This window comes from Geotrypetes seraphini, chromosome 5, assembly GCF_902459505.1.
Source record: "Geotrypetes seraphini chromosome 5, aGeoSer1.1, whole genome shotgun sequence".
Taxonomy (NCBI): domain Eukaryota; kingdom Metazoa; phylum Chordata; class Amphibia; order Gymnophiona; family Dermophiidae; genus Geotrypetes; species Geotrypetes seraphini.
Window position 1 is genome coordinate 207,072,031 of NC_047088.1, and position 21,188 is coordinate 207,093,218.

Here is a 21,188-nt window from a genome sequence, read left to right on the forward strand (position 1 = left end):
ACTATGGCGGTATAGAAAAATAAAGTTATTATTATTATTACTAGTCTTTAAGCCCGTTACATTAACGGGTGCTAGAATAGATGTGTGTGTCTGTCTTTCTTTCTTTCTTTCTTTCTCTCTCTCTCTCCCCTTGGCCGCTGTCTGTCTGTCTATGTTTATTTGTTTTTCTCTCCTTGGACACTGGTTGTCTCTCCTTGGACGCTGCCTGAATGTCTTCCTTTCTGTCTGTCTCAATGGCCCCCTGTGTGTCATTCTTTGTGTCTGTGTCCTTGTGTCATTCCCCCGCCCCCCCCCCCCCCCGAGCTAAGCTGTCTGCTTCCAGCATACCCCTTCCCCCAAAGCAGCCCCCTTTCCCTCTCCCTGACCCCCTTGTGTCTTCCCCCTTCTCCCCCCCGAGCAAAGCTGTCTACCCCCCAGCACACCTCTCCAACAAAAGCATCCCCCTGTACCTGCAGCACTGGCACGACACCCTTCAGCCAATCGTGAGTGCTCAGAGCGTGACAGGGAGCGGGACCTGCAACTTCTTTGGCGTCGGTGAGGAAGGAGAGGTTGGCCCAACTCTCCGCTATCTGCACTCAGCACAACCCTCCCACCAGAACAGCCCCCTTTCCTGCCTGCTCCATGGCCCTTCTTTTTCTTCTTCCCCTCCCTCCAGTCACCGCTGCCATTCCTATTTAAAACAGCCTGCTGAGGTTCGCGGCCAGCTGTAGCGAACCTCACAGGCCGCTGTTCGCCTCAGTAGCATGTTCCCTCTGACGCGATCGCACAGAACACGCAAATAGGAGTGCGCATGCGCGGCTAGCTCTTTATTATATAGGATAATGTAGGTGCTGCTAGGCACTGTTTATAGAATCTGGGCCAAATTGCCTTCATATCATTCATTTTACATAATTTTCAAGAAAGATTGGAAAGTACAGAAGAAATTGGCTCTTATGTTTTTTTAAACATGGAGGCTGATATCAGGCTGCCTAAATCAATACGTCATGCTCCGTCTCACGTAGTATTCAAATCCAAGCTAAAAACCCACTTTTTAAAAACTGCTTTCAACTCTTAGCTCCCACTAACTGCTGTCAGATACCCATATCCATTGTATCATTTCCTCTACCAGATTCTCCCCAATCCTTAAATGTACTGTCTGTCCAAATTAGGTTGTAAGCTCTTCTGAGCAGGGACTGTCTATTGTATGTTAAATGTTCAGCGCTGCATATGCCTTTCAGCACTACAGAAATGATAAATAGTAATAGTAGTAGTGTGTCTTGCTTATTGTTAAAGCCCTTACTACTGCTGATACTTTCTGCCCATAGACCTTCTTCCAACTGAACACTGCCTAATTGGACATCAGACAGTACTATCTGCTATACACCTACATGGCTAAATGTACCTGGGTGCATAGCTGCACACCAACTTTAGCCTAACACTGTCATAAGCCTCAAACCTGCTTCCATTGCAGACATTTACAAAGAAGCTACATATGCTTCAGCACACACTTCTAATAGGCATTACTTGCCTGGACTAGCCCAAGATGCATTGTTCAACCAAGCATAATTGTGCATTCTTTTTCCCATTTGGTTGCTCAACAGTATGCATACTATATTTCCTCCACTCGATGCAGCACCCCAGTAATCAAAATGTACGTGGCTCTCTCCCTGGGACTTACCATGGAGTATGCCTGAAGAGAAAGAAAAGTTGCTTATTTGTAGACAACAGGAGAGTGCAGCCACTCTCACCCTGCCTTCATCACTTCAAAAAAATGTGTAACTTCTAATTACATCTTTGGATATGGACTGAGGAAGGAGGGGCAACTGAGGTAGCACAGGAACCCCAGCAGGTGCTCAAAGAGGTCAAATTTAGACTTCTCTGAGATAGAAAGAGAGCACTGGCACACAAGCACCACCATAGAGTATGCCTGCATTCCTCTGTTATCTGTGGAGAACCCTTGTTACAGGTAAGCAACTTCACTTTGTAGCCAATTAGAGTCTCATGGTTAATTTCTGAAAGGTGTCAGACTATTTCTCCTCCAGTCCTGGATTGTCACTATAATGACACATTTTAAAAAATGCATGTATGTGTTTGTGTGGTGGGGGGGGGGGTTGAGGGAGTAAATATATAAAATACGGAGAAAAAAATCTCTATGTTGTGTGAATGAAGGCTCATAATGACAGATTTCAGTTTGGCTCTAAAGTTGGAAGAAGTAAAAGCAGGAGAGAACTTCTGGGTCCATAAAGAAATAGCTATCCCAGCTTTACCAGTTTTGCTACTTTTAATTTTGGTTTTTTTGGGGGGGTTTATGCTTTGGAAGGAAGCAGTAGTTCCTAAAAATAAAATCAGTTGTAAAGTTAATCTCATTAGTGCCCAACATTGCTTATGTGTAGAACACTTGAAAAGTTGTAAGGAGCCTGAAATTTGCCTTTCCCCACTGCATTAGCCTTTATCAGAAAAATACTTATGTTTTTTTCTTTTTGTAGTTCCCATAAAAGGAATGGAATCTACTGTAGAAGTGATGTAGGATTTTTCTTTATACTGTTACTCTGGAAGTGCTTTGAGTAATATCTTTCTTAATCCCTCCAAATAGCCAAAGCTTTGTATTGAGCCTTCATGAAGTGCTAGTCACCAGTGTCTTAACTTCCAAGTTGGATGTATTTCAGAAAAATAAGGTGTGTGTAAATTCAACACAGTTTCAAGTACTGTATTGCAAATTTTATATTTAAATAAGATTTTTTTTGTGAATTTAATCAATGTGTTTAAGTGCTCTATCCTTCTATCCTTATTTCCTCTATCCTTCTATCCTTATTGGGTCATTAAAAGTGGTTAAAGGTATCAAGTCTAGAACAAGAAAACAAGATTTATCCCAGGACAAGCAGGCAGCATATTCTTTACATGTGGTGACGCCATCTAGGGATCCTCGAGCGGACAGCCTCGCAAGCAAACTTACTTGAAGATCTTCAAGCTTGTGAGTGTCCCGTGCGTGTGCCTTCCCGCCCGAGTCAGGGCGTGCGTCTTCACAGCGTGGCCTCAGTTCTTAGTTTTCCGCGGAGCCAGTAGCCCTGTTCCTCTGCTCTGCGTGATCGCTAAGTGCCTCTAGCACCTTTTTTTGTTTTAATCGGATGAGTCGCTGTACGGTGCATTTCTTCTAAAAAAAAAAAATCTTCAACTTTTCTCTCGTTCGTCGTTGACCCGGAGGCTCCAGGTCCGACTGGGCCGCGGCGATGTTTTTGACCTTATGTCCTGGCTTGTTACTGGGTTTAAAAAGTGCACTAGGTGTGGTCGGGTTATTTCTATTACCGACCCTCATCGTTGGTGCATTGAGTGTCTGGGGGGATGATCACCGGACTGAATCCTGCCTGCGTTGTGCTACTCTCCAGCCGCGGGCACTTCGTAGAAGGCGGGCAAAGATCCTAGATCTTTTTGGGGCCATGGACTCTTCGGTCGGCGTGGCCTCGACTTCGACCCCGGCCTCGAAGGCCTCAACCTCGTTGAAGTCGCCCTCATCCACCAAGGCCTTGGTGGCTGCCCCGACAAGACCCTTGGCTTTGGGTAAGTCTCCGTTTCCTCCCGCAGGTGTGCTACCGAAGAAGCCTTCCCTGGGGTCTCAGGTGGGTGCGGTGGACCTTCCTCCAAGCGTGCCTCCACACAACGGGAATACTCTTCCTCAAGGTCGCCCTCATTGGAGCACACTGCTGCACCTGTCCGACCAGATCCAATGGTCTTTGTGTCGATGTTCGAGGACATGTTGAAGGCCATTCTGAAGACTCAACTCTCCTCAGTCTTGAGCCAGCTTACACCTGCCTCGACCCTGCTCTCGGCAGGCCAGCTTGAGCGTCCACCCGAGGCCCCTTGGGATAGGTCTCGCCGGCTGTCTTCCAGTGAATCTTCCCCTGCTGCTTCAAGGCTGGGATCCCTGACACGTGAGTCTCGTTCGAAGCACCTGGCGAAGTCTGCCTCGTCCTCGAGGTACCCGTCCTCTAAGGTGCCGAGGGACTCGCCTCGATGGGGTAGGTCTCCTGCTCCGCGCACTTCGAGGCCCATCGAGGCACTGGTGCGGCCGAGACACCAGTCTCGTTCTCGAAGGCTGCCCTCAATGTCTGTTTCTCCGAAGCGCGGCATGTCGAGGTCGAGGACCCCTCCCTCGAAGCCATCTGGAAGGTTTATTTCTTCTCCAGTTCCTTGAACCCCGAGGTCTTCTCCCAGTATGATGCAGCATAGGCGCTCTTCGACCCCCCCCCCCCCCCCCGGGGCATTGGAGCAGGACTTCCTCATTGTCCTTCTTTTGGGACTCAGACATGCCTGCTCTGTATTCTAGGGAAGCATCCCCTTCCTTTTCGGCGGCTCGACGCGCGAGGTCCTTTCTTCTTCTCGGATCTCCTCCTTCACGAGATTTGTCTGTGACATGGGGAAGGCTCTTTAGCTGGATCTCCAGTCTGATTCCCGGTATACCCAGGAATATTTGGATGAGTTGGAGCTCCCCCATCCCCCTAGGGAGTCTTTGCGTCTTCCCCTGAATCAGGTATTAAGGCAGATGTTCTTCCGAAATTTAGAGACACCTTATGCCATTCCTGCCATTCCTTCCAAGATGGAATCTCAATATCGCACGGTCCCATGTAAGGGCTTTGAGAAGGCGCAGCTTTCCCATCAGTCCCTGGTTATGGAATCTTTGTTGAAGAAACTAATCCTTCCAGGGTCTGCGCAGCTGTCCCTCCGTGCAGGGAAGGACGGACGATGGACAAATTCGGACGCCGTCTCTATCAGAACTCAATGATGGTGAACCGTGTCCTTAATTACTACTTTAATTTCACCTCCTTTCTCAAGCACTGTCTGAAAGTCCTGCAGTCTTTTCTTACTGACTTGCCCACTCACCGTCAGCCGGAGTTCCGTCAACTTCTGGAGGTGCAGTCCCAGATCCGTCTCTATGTGCTCCAGGCCACATATGACGCCTTTGAGCTGTCATCTAGGGTCATGGCCTTGCGGTGGCGATGCATCGCTTGGCCTGGCTGTGCATCATGGACATGGACCCCAATTTGCAGGATCATTTGGTGAATCTTCCTTGTGTGGGGAACGAGCTCTTTGATGACTCGATCAAGGTGGCTACGAAGCGCCTTTTGGAACACGAGCAGTCCTTCGCCTCCCTGGTGTGGCCTAAGGAGCGAGCACCCCCTGCTAAGCCGTATAAGCTTCCTCTGCGGCGCTACCCGCAGAAGTCCACCCCGGCTACCTCCCATCCACCTCCTCGGTGACCGCAGCAGCGTCCCTCTAAACCTCAGACGCCTGCGGCGGCCAAGCCGGTGCCGTCTTTTTGACAATTCCTGTCAGAGCACACCAGTGCCTTTCGTCCATCAGCCTTCCCCCCTCCTCATTGTGGGTCGGCTCCGTCATTTTTATCACAAATGGGAGTTGATTACATCCGACTCCTGGGTTCTCACCATAATTCGGGAGGGGTACTTCCTTCACTTCTGGCATGTGCCTCTAGTTCGGACCCTACAGGAGTTTCCTTCTAACGGTTTGCAACTTCCCCTTCTGCTTCGGGAGGCACAGGCTCTCCTCTGCCTCCGGGCTGTCGAGGAGGTCCCTGTGTGCCAGCAGAACTCGGGGTTTTATTCCCGGTTTTTTCTGGTCCCCAAGAAGACCGGGGACTTGTGTCCCATTCTGGATCTAAGGGCTCTCAACATAAGTCTGGTGAAGGAAAAGTTACGCATGCTCTCTCTTCCAACTTTGTACCCCCTAATGGACGAGGGGGACTGGTTATGCTCCCTGGATCTCAAAGAGACCTACACTCACATTCCAATTCATTGCCAGTTCTTGAGATTTTGGGTGGGGAATCTCCATCTTCAGTATCGTGTTCTCCCCTTCGGACTCGCGTCTTCCCCGAGAGTGTTCACGAAGTATCTTGTGGTTGCTCTTTTCCACTCTTTCTAGAGGTTTTCTGTTTCACGTGACCCCCCCCCCGCAGAAGATCCTGATGACAGACTCGTCTGCCTACGCTTAGGGGGGGGGGGCTCATCTCGACGGCCTCCAGACCCAGGGCCCTTCCCTTGGTCCAGCAAGGAGAGGTGCTGTCACATCGATCTGTTGGAGTTTCATGCCATTTTCAACGCTCTCAAGGCTTTCCATCATCTGCTTTGCGACCATGTTCTCGTTCGGACAGATAACCAAGTGGCCATGTATTATGTCAAGAAGCAGGGAGGTACGTGTTCCCTGTCTCATTGCCGGGAAGCTCTGAGGATTTGGGATTGGGCGATCTGTCACAACATATTTCTCAGAGCGGTTTACATTCAGGGCCAGCAGAATTGCTTGGCGGACAAACTGAGTTGCCTTCTACAACCTCACAAATGGTCCCTCAATTCGTCAACTCTGCATCAGGTGTTTGCTCGGTGGGGGACCCTGCAAATGGATCTGTTTGCATCCCCCCTCAACCACAAGTTGCCTCATTTCTGCTCCAGGATTTATTCTCCTCACCGACTCGAGGCGGATGCTTTCCTTCTGGACTGGATGGGCCTGTTTCTCTATGCGTTCCCTCTGTTCCCTCTGATTCTGAAGACTCTCGTTGCGCTCAAGTCCGTCCACGCCACCATGATTCTGAAAGCTCCTCGGTGGCCCAGACAACCCTGGTTCTCCCTACTGCTTCGACTCAGTGCCAGGGAGTCTCTGCTTCTACCAGTTTTTCCTTCTCTGCTTTCTCAGAGTCAAGGCTCTCTTCTTCATCCCAACCTGCAGCCTCTGCACTTGATAACTTGGTACCTCGTCATTTGACTGCCTCGTTCCAGTTCTCTCAATCAGTTCAGGATGTTCTCGAAGCTTCTAGGAAAAGCTCCACTAGGCAGTGTTATTCTCAGAAGTGGACCAGATTTTCCTCTTGGTGTGCTACGCTGCACCTGGAGCCGTATTCTGCCTCCTTGTCTTCTGTACTGGACTATCTGTTGCACTTGACTCGGTCTGGTCTCAAATCAACATCTATTCGAGTCCACCTCAGTGCCATTGCAGCTTTTCATCAGCCGCTTGATGGGAAACCGCTCTATGTGCATCTGGTGGTTTCCCAATTTATGAAGGGTCTTTTCATTGTTCATCCTTCACTCAAATCTCCTCCGGTGGTTTGGGATCTCAATGTTGTCCTTGCTCAGTTAATGAAGCCTCCCTTTGAGCCAATCGACTGGGCTCATTTGAAGTATCTAACTTGGAAAGTAGTGTTTCTTATTGCTCTCATGTCTGCTCGCAGGGTCAGCTTTGGTTGTGGATTCACCTTTCACCGTTTTCATCATGATAAAGTGGTCCTTCGTACTCATCCTAAATTCTTGCCTAAGGTGGTTTCAGATTTCCATCTCAACCAATCCTTTGTTTTTCCAATATTTTTTCCTAAGCCTCATTCTCACCCTGGAGAAGTGGCGCTTCGCACTTTGGACTGTAAGCATGCGTTGGCTTTCTACTTGCAACGTTTTCAGGCTGATCGGACTGCTCCTCAACTCTTCATTTATTTTGATACGAATCGGTTGGGGCGTCCCATGTCTAAGCGAACCTTATCCAACTGGTTGGCTGCTTGTATCTCTTTCTGCTATGCTCAGGCTAGTCTCCCTCTGCAGGGTCAGGTCACAGGGCATAAAGTCAGAGCGATGGCAGCATCTGTAGCTTTCCTCAGATCAACGCCTGTTGAGGATATCTTCAAGGCTGCCACTTGGTCCTTGGTTCATACCTTCACCTCTCACTACTGTCTGGATACCTTTTCCAGGCGGGATGGCCAGTTTGGCCAGTCAGTTTTGCGTAATCTGTTCTCCTAAATTGCCAACTCTCCCACCGTCCCTTTTTGGTTAGCTTGGAGGTCACCCACATGTAGAGAATATGCTGCCTGCTTGTCCTGGGATAAAACACAGTTACTTACCGTAACAGGTGTTATCCAGGGACAGCAGGCACATATTCTCACAACCCACCCACCTCCCTGGGTTAGCTTCTTTGCTAGCTCTCTGAACTGAGGCCACGCTGTGGAGACGCATGCCCTGACTCGGGTGGGAAAGCACACGCGCATGCGCGGGACACTCACAAGCTTGAAAATCTTCAAGCAAGTTTGCTTGCGAGACTGTCCGCTCGGGGCTCCGTAGATGACGTCACCCACATGTAGAGAATATTTGCCTGTTGTCCCTGGATAACACCTGTTACAGTAAGTAACTGTGCTTAATCTGTCCATATATAGTTAAGACATGGCGAATGATATTATGAAAATAGCTGTGAGTCAGATCTTAGCATAAAACAGTACTTAAAATGAATACTGTATATACTTGAATATAAACCGGGATTTTTGGGCCAAAAAATTGGCCCAAAAATGGGGGTCCTGATTTATATTCTAGCCAACACCCCCTTCCAGAATTTTGCAGGCTGCTGCCACAAGGCTCTGCCCCCTCCCTGCCCTGTCCTCGTACCTCTGCCGATCCCTGGTGGAGGTGCAGCAGGCAAGAGCAAGCTTTCCAAACTCCTGCCCCGCTGCTAATTGACTGCTGCAGATTGAGTTTCGTCGGCCGCCTAGCAGCATGAGCAGGAGCGTGATTTGATGCTGCTGCTCAGCGCTGAGTGGCTTCCTTACTGGCTCCCGCGAATTCTCACAAGAATTTGCGGGAGCCAATAAAGAATCTACTCAGTGCCAAGCAGCAGTGCCAAATCGTGCTTCTTTTCATGCCGCTCAACCGAAGAAACTGGATCTGCACATCTGGTTAGCAGCAGGGCAGGAGTTCAGAAAACTTGCTCCTGCCCACTGCACCTCCACCAGGGATTGGCAGAGGTATGAGGATAGGGTAGGGAGGGGGACAGGGGGAAGATCCTGGGAGGGAGGGTGCAGAGTCTGACAGGGGAAGGAAGGAAAAGTGCTGGATGCAGAGCCTGACGGGATGGAGGGAAGGAAAGGTGATGGGTACAGAGCTTGACAGGGGAGGGAGGGAAGGAAGGGGGCTAGGTGCAGTGCCTGACAGAGGAGGGAGTGAAGGGGGCTAGGTGCAGAGCCTGACAGGGCAGGGCACTTGAATATTAAGCCGCCCGACTTATATTCGAGCCAACCATTTTTTTTTTTTTTTTTTTTTTCCTCCTTTTGGGGGGGAAGGGGGTCACGACTTATATTTGGATTGATTTATACAGTATTTGAGTATATAAGAGATCAATCTACCTGCTTTAAATATCAGCAGCAGTAGAAAAACAACTGCTTTTACATACAAGCAGCAGCGAGACCTACCGCAACCACCAAGAGCCCACAGACCCGATCCTGCCAGGAATGTGAACTCCTCCCCCTGCAGTCCATTGGAGAGATCAATCTGCCTGCTTTTAAATATCAGCAGCAGTGGAGATCAACTGCTTTTACACCTAAGCAGCAACGAGACCAGCCACAACCACCGAGAGCACACAGACCCGATCCTACCAAGAGTGTGAACTCTTCCCCCCATGCAATCCGCTAAGAAGATCGACTGTCGGCTCCGGGCGGCTTTCCCGCAGAGAAGAGAATCCTGCATTCACCGTGGGCCTCATCTGGGGCAGCCTCCTTGGAGCGGCTGGGGCACGGGCAGTGTGTCTGGGAGGGAATGCATGGATGGGAGAACATCGCAGGGGAGGAGACATAGGCATCCTGGGACTGTCTGCCAAGTCTCTTCCCTGAAGAAGCCCTTTCTGGAAACGTCAATCGCTCCTCCTAAACTTACTTGCTCCACTTCATCACTGACGCTGAAACCGTGGATTGAAGACAAAGTTTTATTTTATTTTTCTTTCCAGCTTATGATTTATCTTTAATCGTATCTATTATTTTGCCTTTTGTCTTTGTTTTGTTCTATTTCTATCATTTAAATTTCTCCAGAATTCTCCGGTTCAACGGCTCCCCCTTCTGCTTCTATTCCTTTCTCTCCTCTCTTCTACCTTCCAAAGTATTTAGATCAATGCTGTCTTATTAAAATGTTTATTTTATTTTTATTTTTCCTCTAACTCTACTTTTCACTTCTCTATTACCCTCCAGGTACTTTAGTTAGATTGTGAGCCTTCGGGACAGTAAGGGAATTTTTCAAGTACCTTTCTTATTTCTAATCTTAATGTATATTTTCTGTAAACCGCTTAGAACCTAACGGATGTAGCGGTATATAAGAAATAAATTACATTACATTACATATACGGTAAGCTTATTAGTCTGATCATAATGGTAAAAAAAAGGTATTTTATAGAACGATGGTATAACAACAACAACAATTTGTTATTTCTATAGCACTACCAGACTCATGCAGTGCTGTACATTAAATACGCAAGAGATAGTCCCTGTCCCATAGAGCTTATAATCTAATTATGACAAGACAACAGAACAAAAGGGTGACTCTATATATGATGCTAAGGTAGGGAATTAGAAGGGAAATGATGAGGCGGATAGGGTGGGGGACTATGGAGGGAATGACCAGCAGAAATGGGTGCTTTACAAGTTGGTTGGGTTAGGACCTAAACGCAGTTTAAAAAAAAAGTGGGCTTTCATCCTAGGTTTGAATATCACCAGAGATGGTGCCTGATGTACCAAGTCAGGCAGGTTGTTCCAAGCATACAGCACAGCAAGGTAGAAGGGATAGGGACTTAGAGGAGAAGGGTACCATCAAGAGACTTGCCTGATCAACAGAGTTCTTGGGGCAGAGTGTAGAGAGAGATAAGAGAAGAGATATACTGAGGAGCTGCAGTAAGTCAATAAGAGGAGTTTGAACTGCAGACAAATGATAACTTTGCCAATGCCCAGCCCCTGCCAATAGATGCTGCTGCTTTTTCCCACTGCAGTAGTTCTCCAGGGCTTTTTTTTGTTTTGATTGCATAGGTTGGATGCTTGCTAACAGAAGTTGTTGCTCTTTACCACTGTGGCAGCTCTCCAGGGTTTCTCTATGCCTTTGTTTAAGGTTGTAGCTGTTGCCCCTTACAGGTTACACCCTTTATTGTGTAGTGTTCTAAGTGCTACTCTGTGCATGTTACTCCCCTCTGGTTTTTTTAAATATAGTAATCATTTTAAGTTTTTCTGTGAGCAGAAGTACTCTTTATTTTGATTCCATTATCTTACTATGTAGAAGCCTTTTTGAGTTCCATCATTGTTTTTGTTTTCACCACCTCCAACAAACAAACAGTCTCTTGATTGCCTTGATTCAGGATTTCCACTCTTCCAGCCTGACAAATTTGCAGGCCGTGCTTCAACTGCCACAGCACACAGAAAAATAAACCTCAAAAAGGAAAAAATTTCAAAATCAACCCTCAGACTTCCTGAGGCACACCTTCCTAGTTTGCCTCAATAGCATACAAAGTTTTTACAGCTTATGGACATTTACTGAAGCTCAAAAAGTCACACATATGCTCTGTACTTCCCCAGCACAGCAGAAAGGAAAAACTTTTAAACCAAAAATCAACTCACTTCCATGGCTTCCCTTTCAGGCTGCTCAGAAATGTCCATAACTTCCATTGGTTCAGGTAAATCCCCTTGTTCTAGTAGCAAAGATTCCTCAGACTCTACCATATCAATGTCCACTAGCTGTTATGCTTCAGAAGCTTTCAGTCTGTTACCTCTGCCTGCTCTCTCTCTTTAAGTGAAACTCCCAGTCTTGAGCTTGCCTATGTGTGCATGAGCCACGCCCAACTCTGCATGGGGGAGGGCTGAAACTCAGCTCTCCTGAGCTCTTCTCCTTCTTTGCCAGCAATTTCATTAAGTTAAAGCTTAAAGGGGCCAGTCCCTGTTTCTTAGGTGTTTTTTTTACATGGATTCAATTGCTGTTTATCATGCATTCTATTCTTAGTTGGCATAGAACCCTGTTCAGTCCCTTGCTCTTAACTCTGATTCAGGGTAAGAGTTCAGTTCTGACACAGAGGCTTCAATACTGCACTGATCAGCTCTGGTAGTCTTTAAGTGCGTGTGTTTAGGTGTTTTGACTGGCACAAGGCTAATATTAGTGCTGGACTTGTGACAAAATATACTTCCTACTTTTGCATTTAAGCCCCCCATAATGATCAGTAGGTCATCTTATTTGTGTAATAATCTATATTAATTTAATTTATCATTTGCATCACTATAAAATTTTATTGGCTTGTATATACCATATTTCCCCATATATAGGCCGTGACCTATATATGGGTTTTGCAAGCCAGCCCAGTGGGTGTGGCTTGCATATCTGGGGTGGCCTATACGGCATTTTAAAATCATCCCCCCACCCTCCCTTACCTCCCTTGCTGGCGGTGGCCTCCTCGAATCGCGCCACCAGCATTGCAGAGCAGGAGCGATCTTTGCGTCTGCAGGCCGGCCCCGCGCTGCTTCCTCAGAACTGATAGCAAAGCCATACAGGAAGCAGGGTGGGGCCGGCCTGCAGATGCAAAGATCGCTCCTGCTCTGCAACGCTGTCAGTGCGATTTGAGGCAGTTGCCGCCAATGAGGGAGGTTAGGGGAGGGAGGGAGGGCGGGGGGATGATTTTAAAATGCTGTATAGGCCGCCCAATTACTGGTAGATAAGCCGTGGCTACTAAAATGGAGCAACTTATCTACCAATTTTTAAACTCGTATAGGCATTTTTTTGCGGCCTATACATGGGGGCGGCCTATATGTGGGGAAATACGGTAAAGAAATCTAGCCACTGATGCTGCAGTTTTTCATATTCATTAGTAATTTTTCTACATTTACTTTCTAGCCAGAAAAAGCCATTGAAGTTTATGAACAAGCTTTAAAGAAGAATCCTCGAGAGAGCATTTTGGCAATTAAAATTGGAAAAGCTTTGATCAAAACTCACAGCTACTCAAAGGTATTTATGATGAAAATAATTTTATCTAAACATATGTAATCTTATGTTCTAGGACATGCATGGTTGATCTCTCTTATTGTTGCTTGTTTTACCCACAGACTATATTTTAGACAAGATACTTAAACAAGAAACAGAGCTAAGCTGAGCTGAAGGCTAGCAGCCAGATAATCTGGAAATTTGAAGCGTAAGATGTAAACCGCCTAGATAACTTTGATAGGCAGTATATAAATACCTAAATAAATAAATAATGGGTATGTGCACTAAAATGTGATAAGCAGTTAACACATGAATTAGCATTTGCTGTTACCAAATGAGTATGGTGACAGTTATGACAGTGGCAGGACAGTGTGCACTAATTTTTTTTCTTAATTGCATGCTGTATTATTAGAGTGCAGAAACTAGGCAGGTTATGGACTGAGCGTTTGCATGGACTATATACTGTAGTTAACATTTGATACTTACCATGCATTTTCACTTGTGCAGTTAGCATGAGTGCACTTACTGTCTCCGCAAGAGGAAGTGGTAAGTGCATCTGCACTAAGGGGCTGATACTATAAGTGGCGCCTAGAAAAAATGGTGTCTGTCATGTGTCAATCACATTCAGGTGCCACTTAGAGAATCGCGAATACCGATGCCTAATGATGAACATAGGTGCTAGTATTATTGGCCAGGGTTTTAAAGGCCTATATTTCCAGTGTCTAAGTTCATTGTAGAATTGCTGCTAGTGGTGCTTAGTAATGCCTAAGGCCAGTTTCGCCCCTAAACATACCTGTTTAGGCATGTGGCATCACTAAGTGCTGGTAGGCATCTGGTTGTTAGCCGCTGGTCCCAGGAAGCACCTAGCGATTCCTAGGTTTGTTTTTTAATTGGATTTTAATGGCACGTTCAATTAGTGCGCCACTTAAAGCTGATTAAAATAATTAAGTTAGTTGCCTGCCGATGTCTAATTTTAGGCAGCCCTTACCAGAATTTCCTTCTAAATGTGAACAGCCTTGATGTGTAATAAAAGACGTTTCAGCATGGGAGCTGCAGAGGACACTCTGAGCATGTCCCCAATAATTACCATGCATTTTTTGCTGCAAAAACTTACTGCTTTTTATATGTGAGATTAAGCCTGCCTAGTACCTAGGCAGAAAATAGTCAAGAACCCTGGGTACTGTTAGTAGTCAGAATAGAAAGCACACTTCCAAGGATATCCACAGATAGAACCTGAAGAAGCTCAGAAAACAGATACTTGTGACTTGATTGACAAAATTTAGTTTGTAGCTTTGTATTTTGTATTGCTAAACACAAAGCTAAAAATGCCAGAATACTTTGAAGGTTGAACTACAACAGGCCCCGTGTTCCAACTACAACTGGCCCCAAGTGTTCCAAGTGACTCGTTGATAGCTCTTTTGTTTTGAAATTTAATAGGATAGGTCAAGGGTGATGTCTTTTTACAGAACAGACGTCTGAACTTGAACTATTATTGAGACTTTCTTTAGAAAATCAGCTGGTACATTCTACTAATTACAGCTGTTTTTTAGGCAATCAGTTACTATGAAGCTGCTATTAAAAGTGGACAACAGAATTTTCTTCGCTATGATCTAGCAGAGCTGTTACTGAAGCTGAAGCAGTATGAAAAAGCTGAGAAAGTACTTCGGCAGGCATTAGATCACGATCCTGGTATGAAATGACTATATGGTAAAGACTTGCAGTCTATGACCCAGAAATATCAAAGAAGAGATGAGTTAATTTAATCATGTACTTTTGATGAGTATAACTAATGGGCAGTTCAGGTCTTTATCTGCTGTCTTTTACTATGTTACTAGAAAAACAAATTATATAGTTGTTTTTTTAAGATGGTAGATTTTCCTAGACATAGTTAAGCCAAGTAATATGTTCTTGTTGAAGGTGATTTCTTGGAGTTCTCTAAGAGCATACAGAATATAAATATACTTATGTATATGAGGATATTTGTATCCTGTTCTCCTCGGAGAACACCTGCAACAGGCAAGTAACAGCATTTTCTGAGGACCCTCATATGTGGGTGATGCCATCCAAAGGAGCCTGCGCAAAATAGGTTTCCAGCTTTATTCAAGCTTTTGAAAGGGTTCTTTTGTTTTATTTGTAGAGGTTTCTTTATTGACACAGGAGAAGTAAATAGGAGCAAAATTTACAACAGGGAGCCTACCCCCCTTCCCCAGAAGCAAATGATCTAGTGAAAGTAAACCAAATCCTATAATACACGTCTGTTTTTAGGACAACATGAGACTATCCCTCCATCCCATAATTCAGGCTACCAATATCTAAACAACTCGACATATTCCACACAGTTATCCAGTTAGTACCCATTATTAATCACCCCCCCATCCAACTCCATCTATTCAACAAACATACAGTAAAAAAAAAAAATAAAATTAAAGCCTGTGTCCAGACACATTTAGGTTAGTAATTCTGAAAAAGGTGCTCAAGTAGGAACCAATAAGCCTCCCCCTTATTGTTAAACACAGAAAGTAATAAAGGGTTACCAAATTCTTTCCTATTTGCTAAATGACCTCTTTGCTGTGCTCTCAACTTCTCCATTTCCCAAATATACAGTATCTCAATTTCATGATCCGGGTAAAGACCGATGGAGGTTCCATACTCTTTTGGTCTGCCACCAATGCAATCTTGGCTGCACTAAAAGCATACATAAAGAATTGTGTTTGGATTAAGGTAAACTCCAGTTTGTCTATAAAACAAAAATATTGCTGGCATGAATCTTAAGATCTCCCTACTCCACCATCTCTACACGCAGGCCTGAACTGACTGTCAGAAAGCCTGGGCTTTTTTACAGGACCACCACAAATGCCTCATAGTACCATACTCATCACATCGCCTCCAACAAAACAGAGATGGAGCTGGAAACATGTGATGCATCCTCAGAGAGGTCAGTTACCAGTGGTACAAACGTGGCAATTTCCCTGGATATTGGCTGCTACAAATATTTTAGGTAACACAGCTTCCATAAGGTCCCTCTCCCAATTCTCATAATCAACCTCCAACTGCTTTTTCCTAATTCCACCTATGAATAACAGTGTTCTCCCCAGAATTGTTTTCCAGCCGGGTGGCACAAAAAATTATCCGGGCGGGGAAATTTGGTGATAGGGAAAATTAATTGTGCACTATTATTACAAAATGCAAATCAGTTAATATGTAGCTCTATATGGATAATCATGGTCTTTTCCTCCTCCCCCCCCCCAAAAAAAAAGAAGAAAACACTCTACATTTTTGTTAAGTATGAGAATTACCAATATGCCTCCCAAGGTTTCAGAAATTAATCACTTGAAAAAGATTCAGGCAGAAAAACTGATGGGGGGAAGAGGGGAGGGAGAGAATTGTAAAGTTAATATTAAAAAGGAAGAAAAGTTAATAGCAAACCATTCTCCAGTAAAGTTCCATAACTACAGCAAAGAATGCGGTATCTTAAAACGGTATACTTACAACATTTGTAATTTGCAAGCTTAGCATAAAAGGCATGCATTCAACATTAATGATAGACGCCATCTTTCAAAAATTACCCATTTTTGTTCTCAAAGGAAGCCAGGTCAAATACTCAAGAGAAAAAAAATCTAAAGGACTCTCGCTTTAAAACAAGTTTCAGCAGATGTACAAAAATATTATTAGCTTTTCATTCATCCTCCCCCTCCTTTCAGCACCAAGCACAAAACTCATAGCTGAACTGTCAAGAGTACAGCTAATCATAAGCTTATATGGGTTATTGTAACCTACCAAAGGCCAGTTAGATAACAACAGCCAGGCAGAGAAACCACCTTCCCCACCCCAAAAGGGACAAATAGCCGTTTACATCAGACTACTCACTCTTGGTTATTGCCAAGACAACATAACTGTTATTTATCCTAGAGGAAAAAAAAAATCATGGTCCTGGGCATTTTAAAAGTCGTGTCTCTACCAGAGAATCATTCACTATGTTAAAAACTCCCTCCAAACTGCTGGCAGAGAATCCGCTATAATAAAACCTTTAGCGCGTATGTGCACTTCAATCTCTGTGTTCCGTGCTACCATGCCGCCACATGCGCAGTACAGTAGAACTCTGCCTGCGGCGGTTTCATCATTGCTCTCCCTTGGCGACGCTACAAGACCGGATCCAATGACGACTGGGCCTACCAAGGGGGGGAGAGGCCAGACCGCCCCGGGTGGAAGCATGAGAGGGGTGTTGCGATCCCAGGGCAGACAGGAAGTTTAATCGTGGCTCTGCAGTGATCCCTCGGGGGCTCCTGGCAGCGCTGAAGATGAGGCAGCAGTCTGGGAAGAGCAGGGCCAGGAAGAGCAGAAGAGGGTCCAGAGAATGAGTTAGAAGACAGCAGGAATGTGAGCGGACCCCAGCTAGATAGGCAGGTAGAGAGAGATTACACGGATGGGGTGGGCCACCACCACCTCGGTGAGCGAGGGCTAAAGGAGAAAGTGAAAGCATGGAGGAGTGTGCAAGTGTGCGCTGGGGCTTGGTTCGGCTCGCCATGGCCCAGCAGTTTGCGAGCTTCCTGCGGAGCAGCATCAGGCGGCGATCCAGCACCAAGGGTGATAGAACGGGGTATTGAGGGGAGACGGGATGCATTTGCCCGTTGTGTAGCTTGGCAGGTATGTGCGGGCAGCTGGCCACAGCTGGATTGAGGAAAGGGCAAGGGATCCCTTAGTTGGCACAGATGGAAGGCGGCTTCAGTGAGGGTCTGGGCAGGGAGGGAGACAGAAAGGTAAAAAGAAAGACAGCGGGAGGGAGAGAGACAGAAAGAAAGATAGACGGGGCAGGGAGACAGAAAGAAAGAAAGATAGACTGGGACAGGGAGAGAGACAGAAAGAAAGACAGCGGGAGGGAGAGAGAGAAAGAAAGGAAGAAAGAGATGGGCAGGGAGAGAGAGAAAAAGAAAGAAAGACAATAAAAAAAGATAGAGGCAGGGAGACAAAGAAAAAAAGATAGACAGGGGCAGGGAGAAAGAAAGAAAGAAAAAATAGATGGGGCAGGAAAGAGACAGAAAGAAAGGAAGAAAGGGACAGGGAAAGAGACAGAAAGAAAGAAAGAAAGACAGATAGACAGACATCTATTCTAGCACCCATTAATGTAATGGACTTAAACACTAGTTTTAGAATAATCCCTGACCTCATTAAGTAGCTGGCAAGATAAGTGAAATGTAGTAAGAAGATAGAAAGGCGGCAATGGAGAGTCACACAACTAACAGGTCACACGAGCGCTCGGCCCCCTGCTCACCTCCTTTCCCCACTAAATCAGCATGGAGATAGCTCAGGCTGCCGCTACCAGAGAAGGGTCCTATACGTGTATTCCGGAACTCTGCAAACACAGTTCTGTTGCTAGGTTGCATGGGATGTCTGCACCGGGCTCCACTGTAACCGTGGCAAGGGAACGTTGACAAACCACCACCACCAATAACAATTCTTTACGCGTGTGCACACACAGCGATAATATGACATGCACTGAGTAAGCTGGAGAAAAGCCCTGAGGGAAGGGGACGTAGCATGAGAAAATGCTGACATGAAACTTTTTTTTTTTTAATATTGCTTACTCAAAATGTTGCTTACTCATTGGAGGAAGACAGCCGGGCGCTCACCTAAATTAGCCAGGCGGAGCGCCCGGCTAAAAGGCACTATGGAGAACACTGAATAAGAAATAATAATTATTTTATTTTTTGTATACATCCCAACCAATAGTTCTGGGCAGTTCACATCAAGAGAACTGTTACATTTCAGTGAAAGTACAAAATCAGAGAATGCAACAATAAAATTATTGTATAAATCTTTCAAACAGGTAAGTTTTCATTGACTTTCTAAATACATAATAAGATTGTGAATGAGCAATCAAGGAGCTCATCCAAGAATTTATTTTTCCAGCTTGAAAAGCAAGTGTCTTTTCCAAAAAAACTCTTGAAATGGCAAGCTTTTGGGGTAGGGTACATAAACATACCAGAATTGCTTGTTTTGTTACTTGACATGTATAATTTCAATTGAGAAGATAGTGGTAATAAAGCAAAGAGTGCTTTAAAACAAATGCAACCAAATTTAAAGATGACTCTGGCTTCATAAGGAAGCCAGTGGAGCTGCAAGTAGAAAGGACTCACATGATCAAACTTTCTCAAGCCAAAAATCAAGTGTACTGCTGCATTTTGGACCAAACGCAGTCTAGACAGTGTTTTCTTGGTTGACCCCAGGTAGATAATGTTACAGTATTCTAGGGTAGATAAAATAGTGGATTGTAAATAGCAGAGATTATTTATTTATCTATCAAATTTATATCCCGCACTATCCATACAATCTAAGTGAGTCTCAAAAAGAACTATACACAGAATTTGCAACACAACAACAAATACAGCTATAAATAAACAGAAATAACTAAAAATTAAATTATGAAATTAAAATCATCTGCCATAACAAAATTGGCAAGTGATATAGGCAAGCACAGCTTATTTAATAAGCAACATAGACTAATTGACTTTCTAATAATATGCCTCTTGAAATAAGGGCATTTTCAATTGCTTCTTAAAAAATGAGAGTGAGTTTATTTGTCATAACTCTAGAGGAAAATTGTTCCATGTTGTTGGACCAGCTATAAAAAACATTTGTGAGTGATTCTCCTCTACTTGAACCTGGCAGAATCAAGAAACATCTATTATAACTACTACTGCTGCTATTATTATTTCTAGATTGCTACCAGAGGTATGCAGCGCTGTACATAATCACGAAGGAGACAGTCCCTGCTCACTCACAATCTAATCAATCAAGACAGACAAACAGGATGTCAGGGTATGGGGTTACAGTTAGCAGGGATTGTTAGACTGCTGGCTATGGTGGTGAACAGAGGTCAGTGGGGATTAGGGTTATAAGTTGAATGCTATCTCAAAAAAGATGGGTTTTCAACTTACTTTTGAACAAGGTGAGGGAAGGGGTATGACGCACGGACTCGGGTAGTTTATTCCAGACTGTGATTTGAAAGGAATGAAATCTGGAATTGACAGGAGAAGAGTACAGATAAAAGCAACTTATCTGAGGAATGGAGTTCTCGGAGAGGAGCATAAGGAGAGACAAGAAGAGAGATACTGAGGGGCTGCAGAATGAACACACTTGGAGGATAGTAATAGGAGTTTGAACTGTTCATGAATATAGATAGGGAGCTAGTGAAGTTATTTGAGGAGAGGGATAACATGAATATAGAGAGGTTGGCAGAAGATAAGTTGTGCAGCAGAGTTTTGCACAGATTGCATGGGGGAGAGGTGGTTCAGTGGAAGACCTGTTAAAAGTGAATTGCAGTAGTCTAAGTATGAAGTTATGAGGGTGTGGACAAAGGTCCGGTTAGTGTGCTCAGAGAGGAAGGGGCAAATTTAGGAGCATAAGGCTTTAGCAGTCTGGTGGATTTGCTTAGAAAATGAGAGGACAGAGTCAAAGACAACTCCAAGGTTATGAGCAGAGGAGACAGGAATGATAACTGTATTACTTACAGAGATGGAGAATGGAGGAAGAGGAGCAGAGCAGAGGGTTTAGAAGGAAAGAGGAGCCAGCTCAATCTTGGACATGTTTAGTTTCAGATGGTGGCAGGACTTTCCTTGAGATCTTAAATTTCTAGGATGAAAAAAACTTAGGCATGCCTAAGAGAAGGTACAAAAACTGGAAGGAGAATATTTTGAAATATATGTATATTCCCATAGCAAACTACACACAACATTTTTTGGCATGCCCAAAATGCACTCCTTTTTAATACAAAGGAATCGGGGAAACAAAACTTACAACAACTCACTTCCAAAAGGAGGGAATACCAAAAAACAAAAAATGGAAGTGACACTACTTGTTTTAAAGCAAAGGTGATTCAAAACTGCAATTCATATGCATAGCTCTTTAAGTGCTCAGAGAATTAATTGTCAGACTGCAGAACAAGTCCGCATGATGGAGCGTCTGAAGTAATCACCTCTAATCATTGCACATGAGACATGGTGTACAAATTCATATTCAAACAAATCACAAATGTGAAAACTTATCTGTTTCTGAGCCCCACACAGCTTTTTTCAGATAAGTTTTCACATTTTGAATTTACACATTGATTTCTTTAAATATGAATTTGTACACCATATCTCACATGCAATAATTAGAGGTAATTACTTCAGACGCTCCATCATGCGGACTGATTCTGCAGTCTGACAACTAATTCTCTGAGCACTTAAAGAGATATGTATATGAGTTGCAGTTTTGAATCACCTTTGCTTTAAAACAAGTAGTGTCGCTTCCGTTTTTTGGTATTCCCCCCTTTTAATACATGCATCCTAGGCCAACTTCATGTATAAATAGTGGCAGTTTGTAGATATATGTAAACCACACATGTACAGTTCATTTCACATATAGCTTCTAAAATATTGCAAGTCATGACTCTTTCAAGCTCTTTTTAAGTAATTGTGTCAAATT

The 21,188-nt window shown here is 44.7% G+C and overlaps 1 protein-coding gene across 4 annotated transcripts in view; it reads left to right on the plus strand.

Annotated features, from left to right (window-relative positions):
* Window positions 1-21,188, plus strand: part of TTC21B (tetratricopeptide repeat domain 21B) — a 222,897-nt gene that overhangs the window by 95,347 nt on the left and 106,362 nt on the right. For all 4 annotated transcript variants that reach the window (XR_004539464.1, XR_004539465.1, XR_004539466.1 and 1 more), the window contains 2 exons: window positions 12,639-12,749; window positions 14,276-14,414. Coding sequence is in view for 1 of the 4 variants with exons in the window: in XM_033944656.1 (XP_033800547.1) it covers window positions 12,639-12,749; window positions 14,276-14,414 (250 nt within the window). In the remaining 3 variants the exon portion in view is untranslated. The remainder of the gene's footprint in view (window positions 1-12,638; window positions 12,750-14,275; window positions 14,415-21,188) is intronic.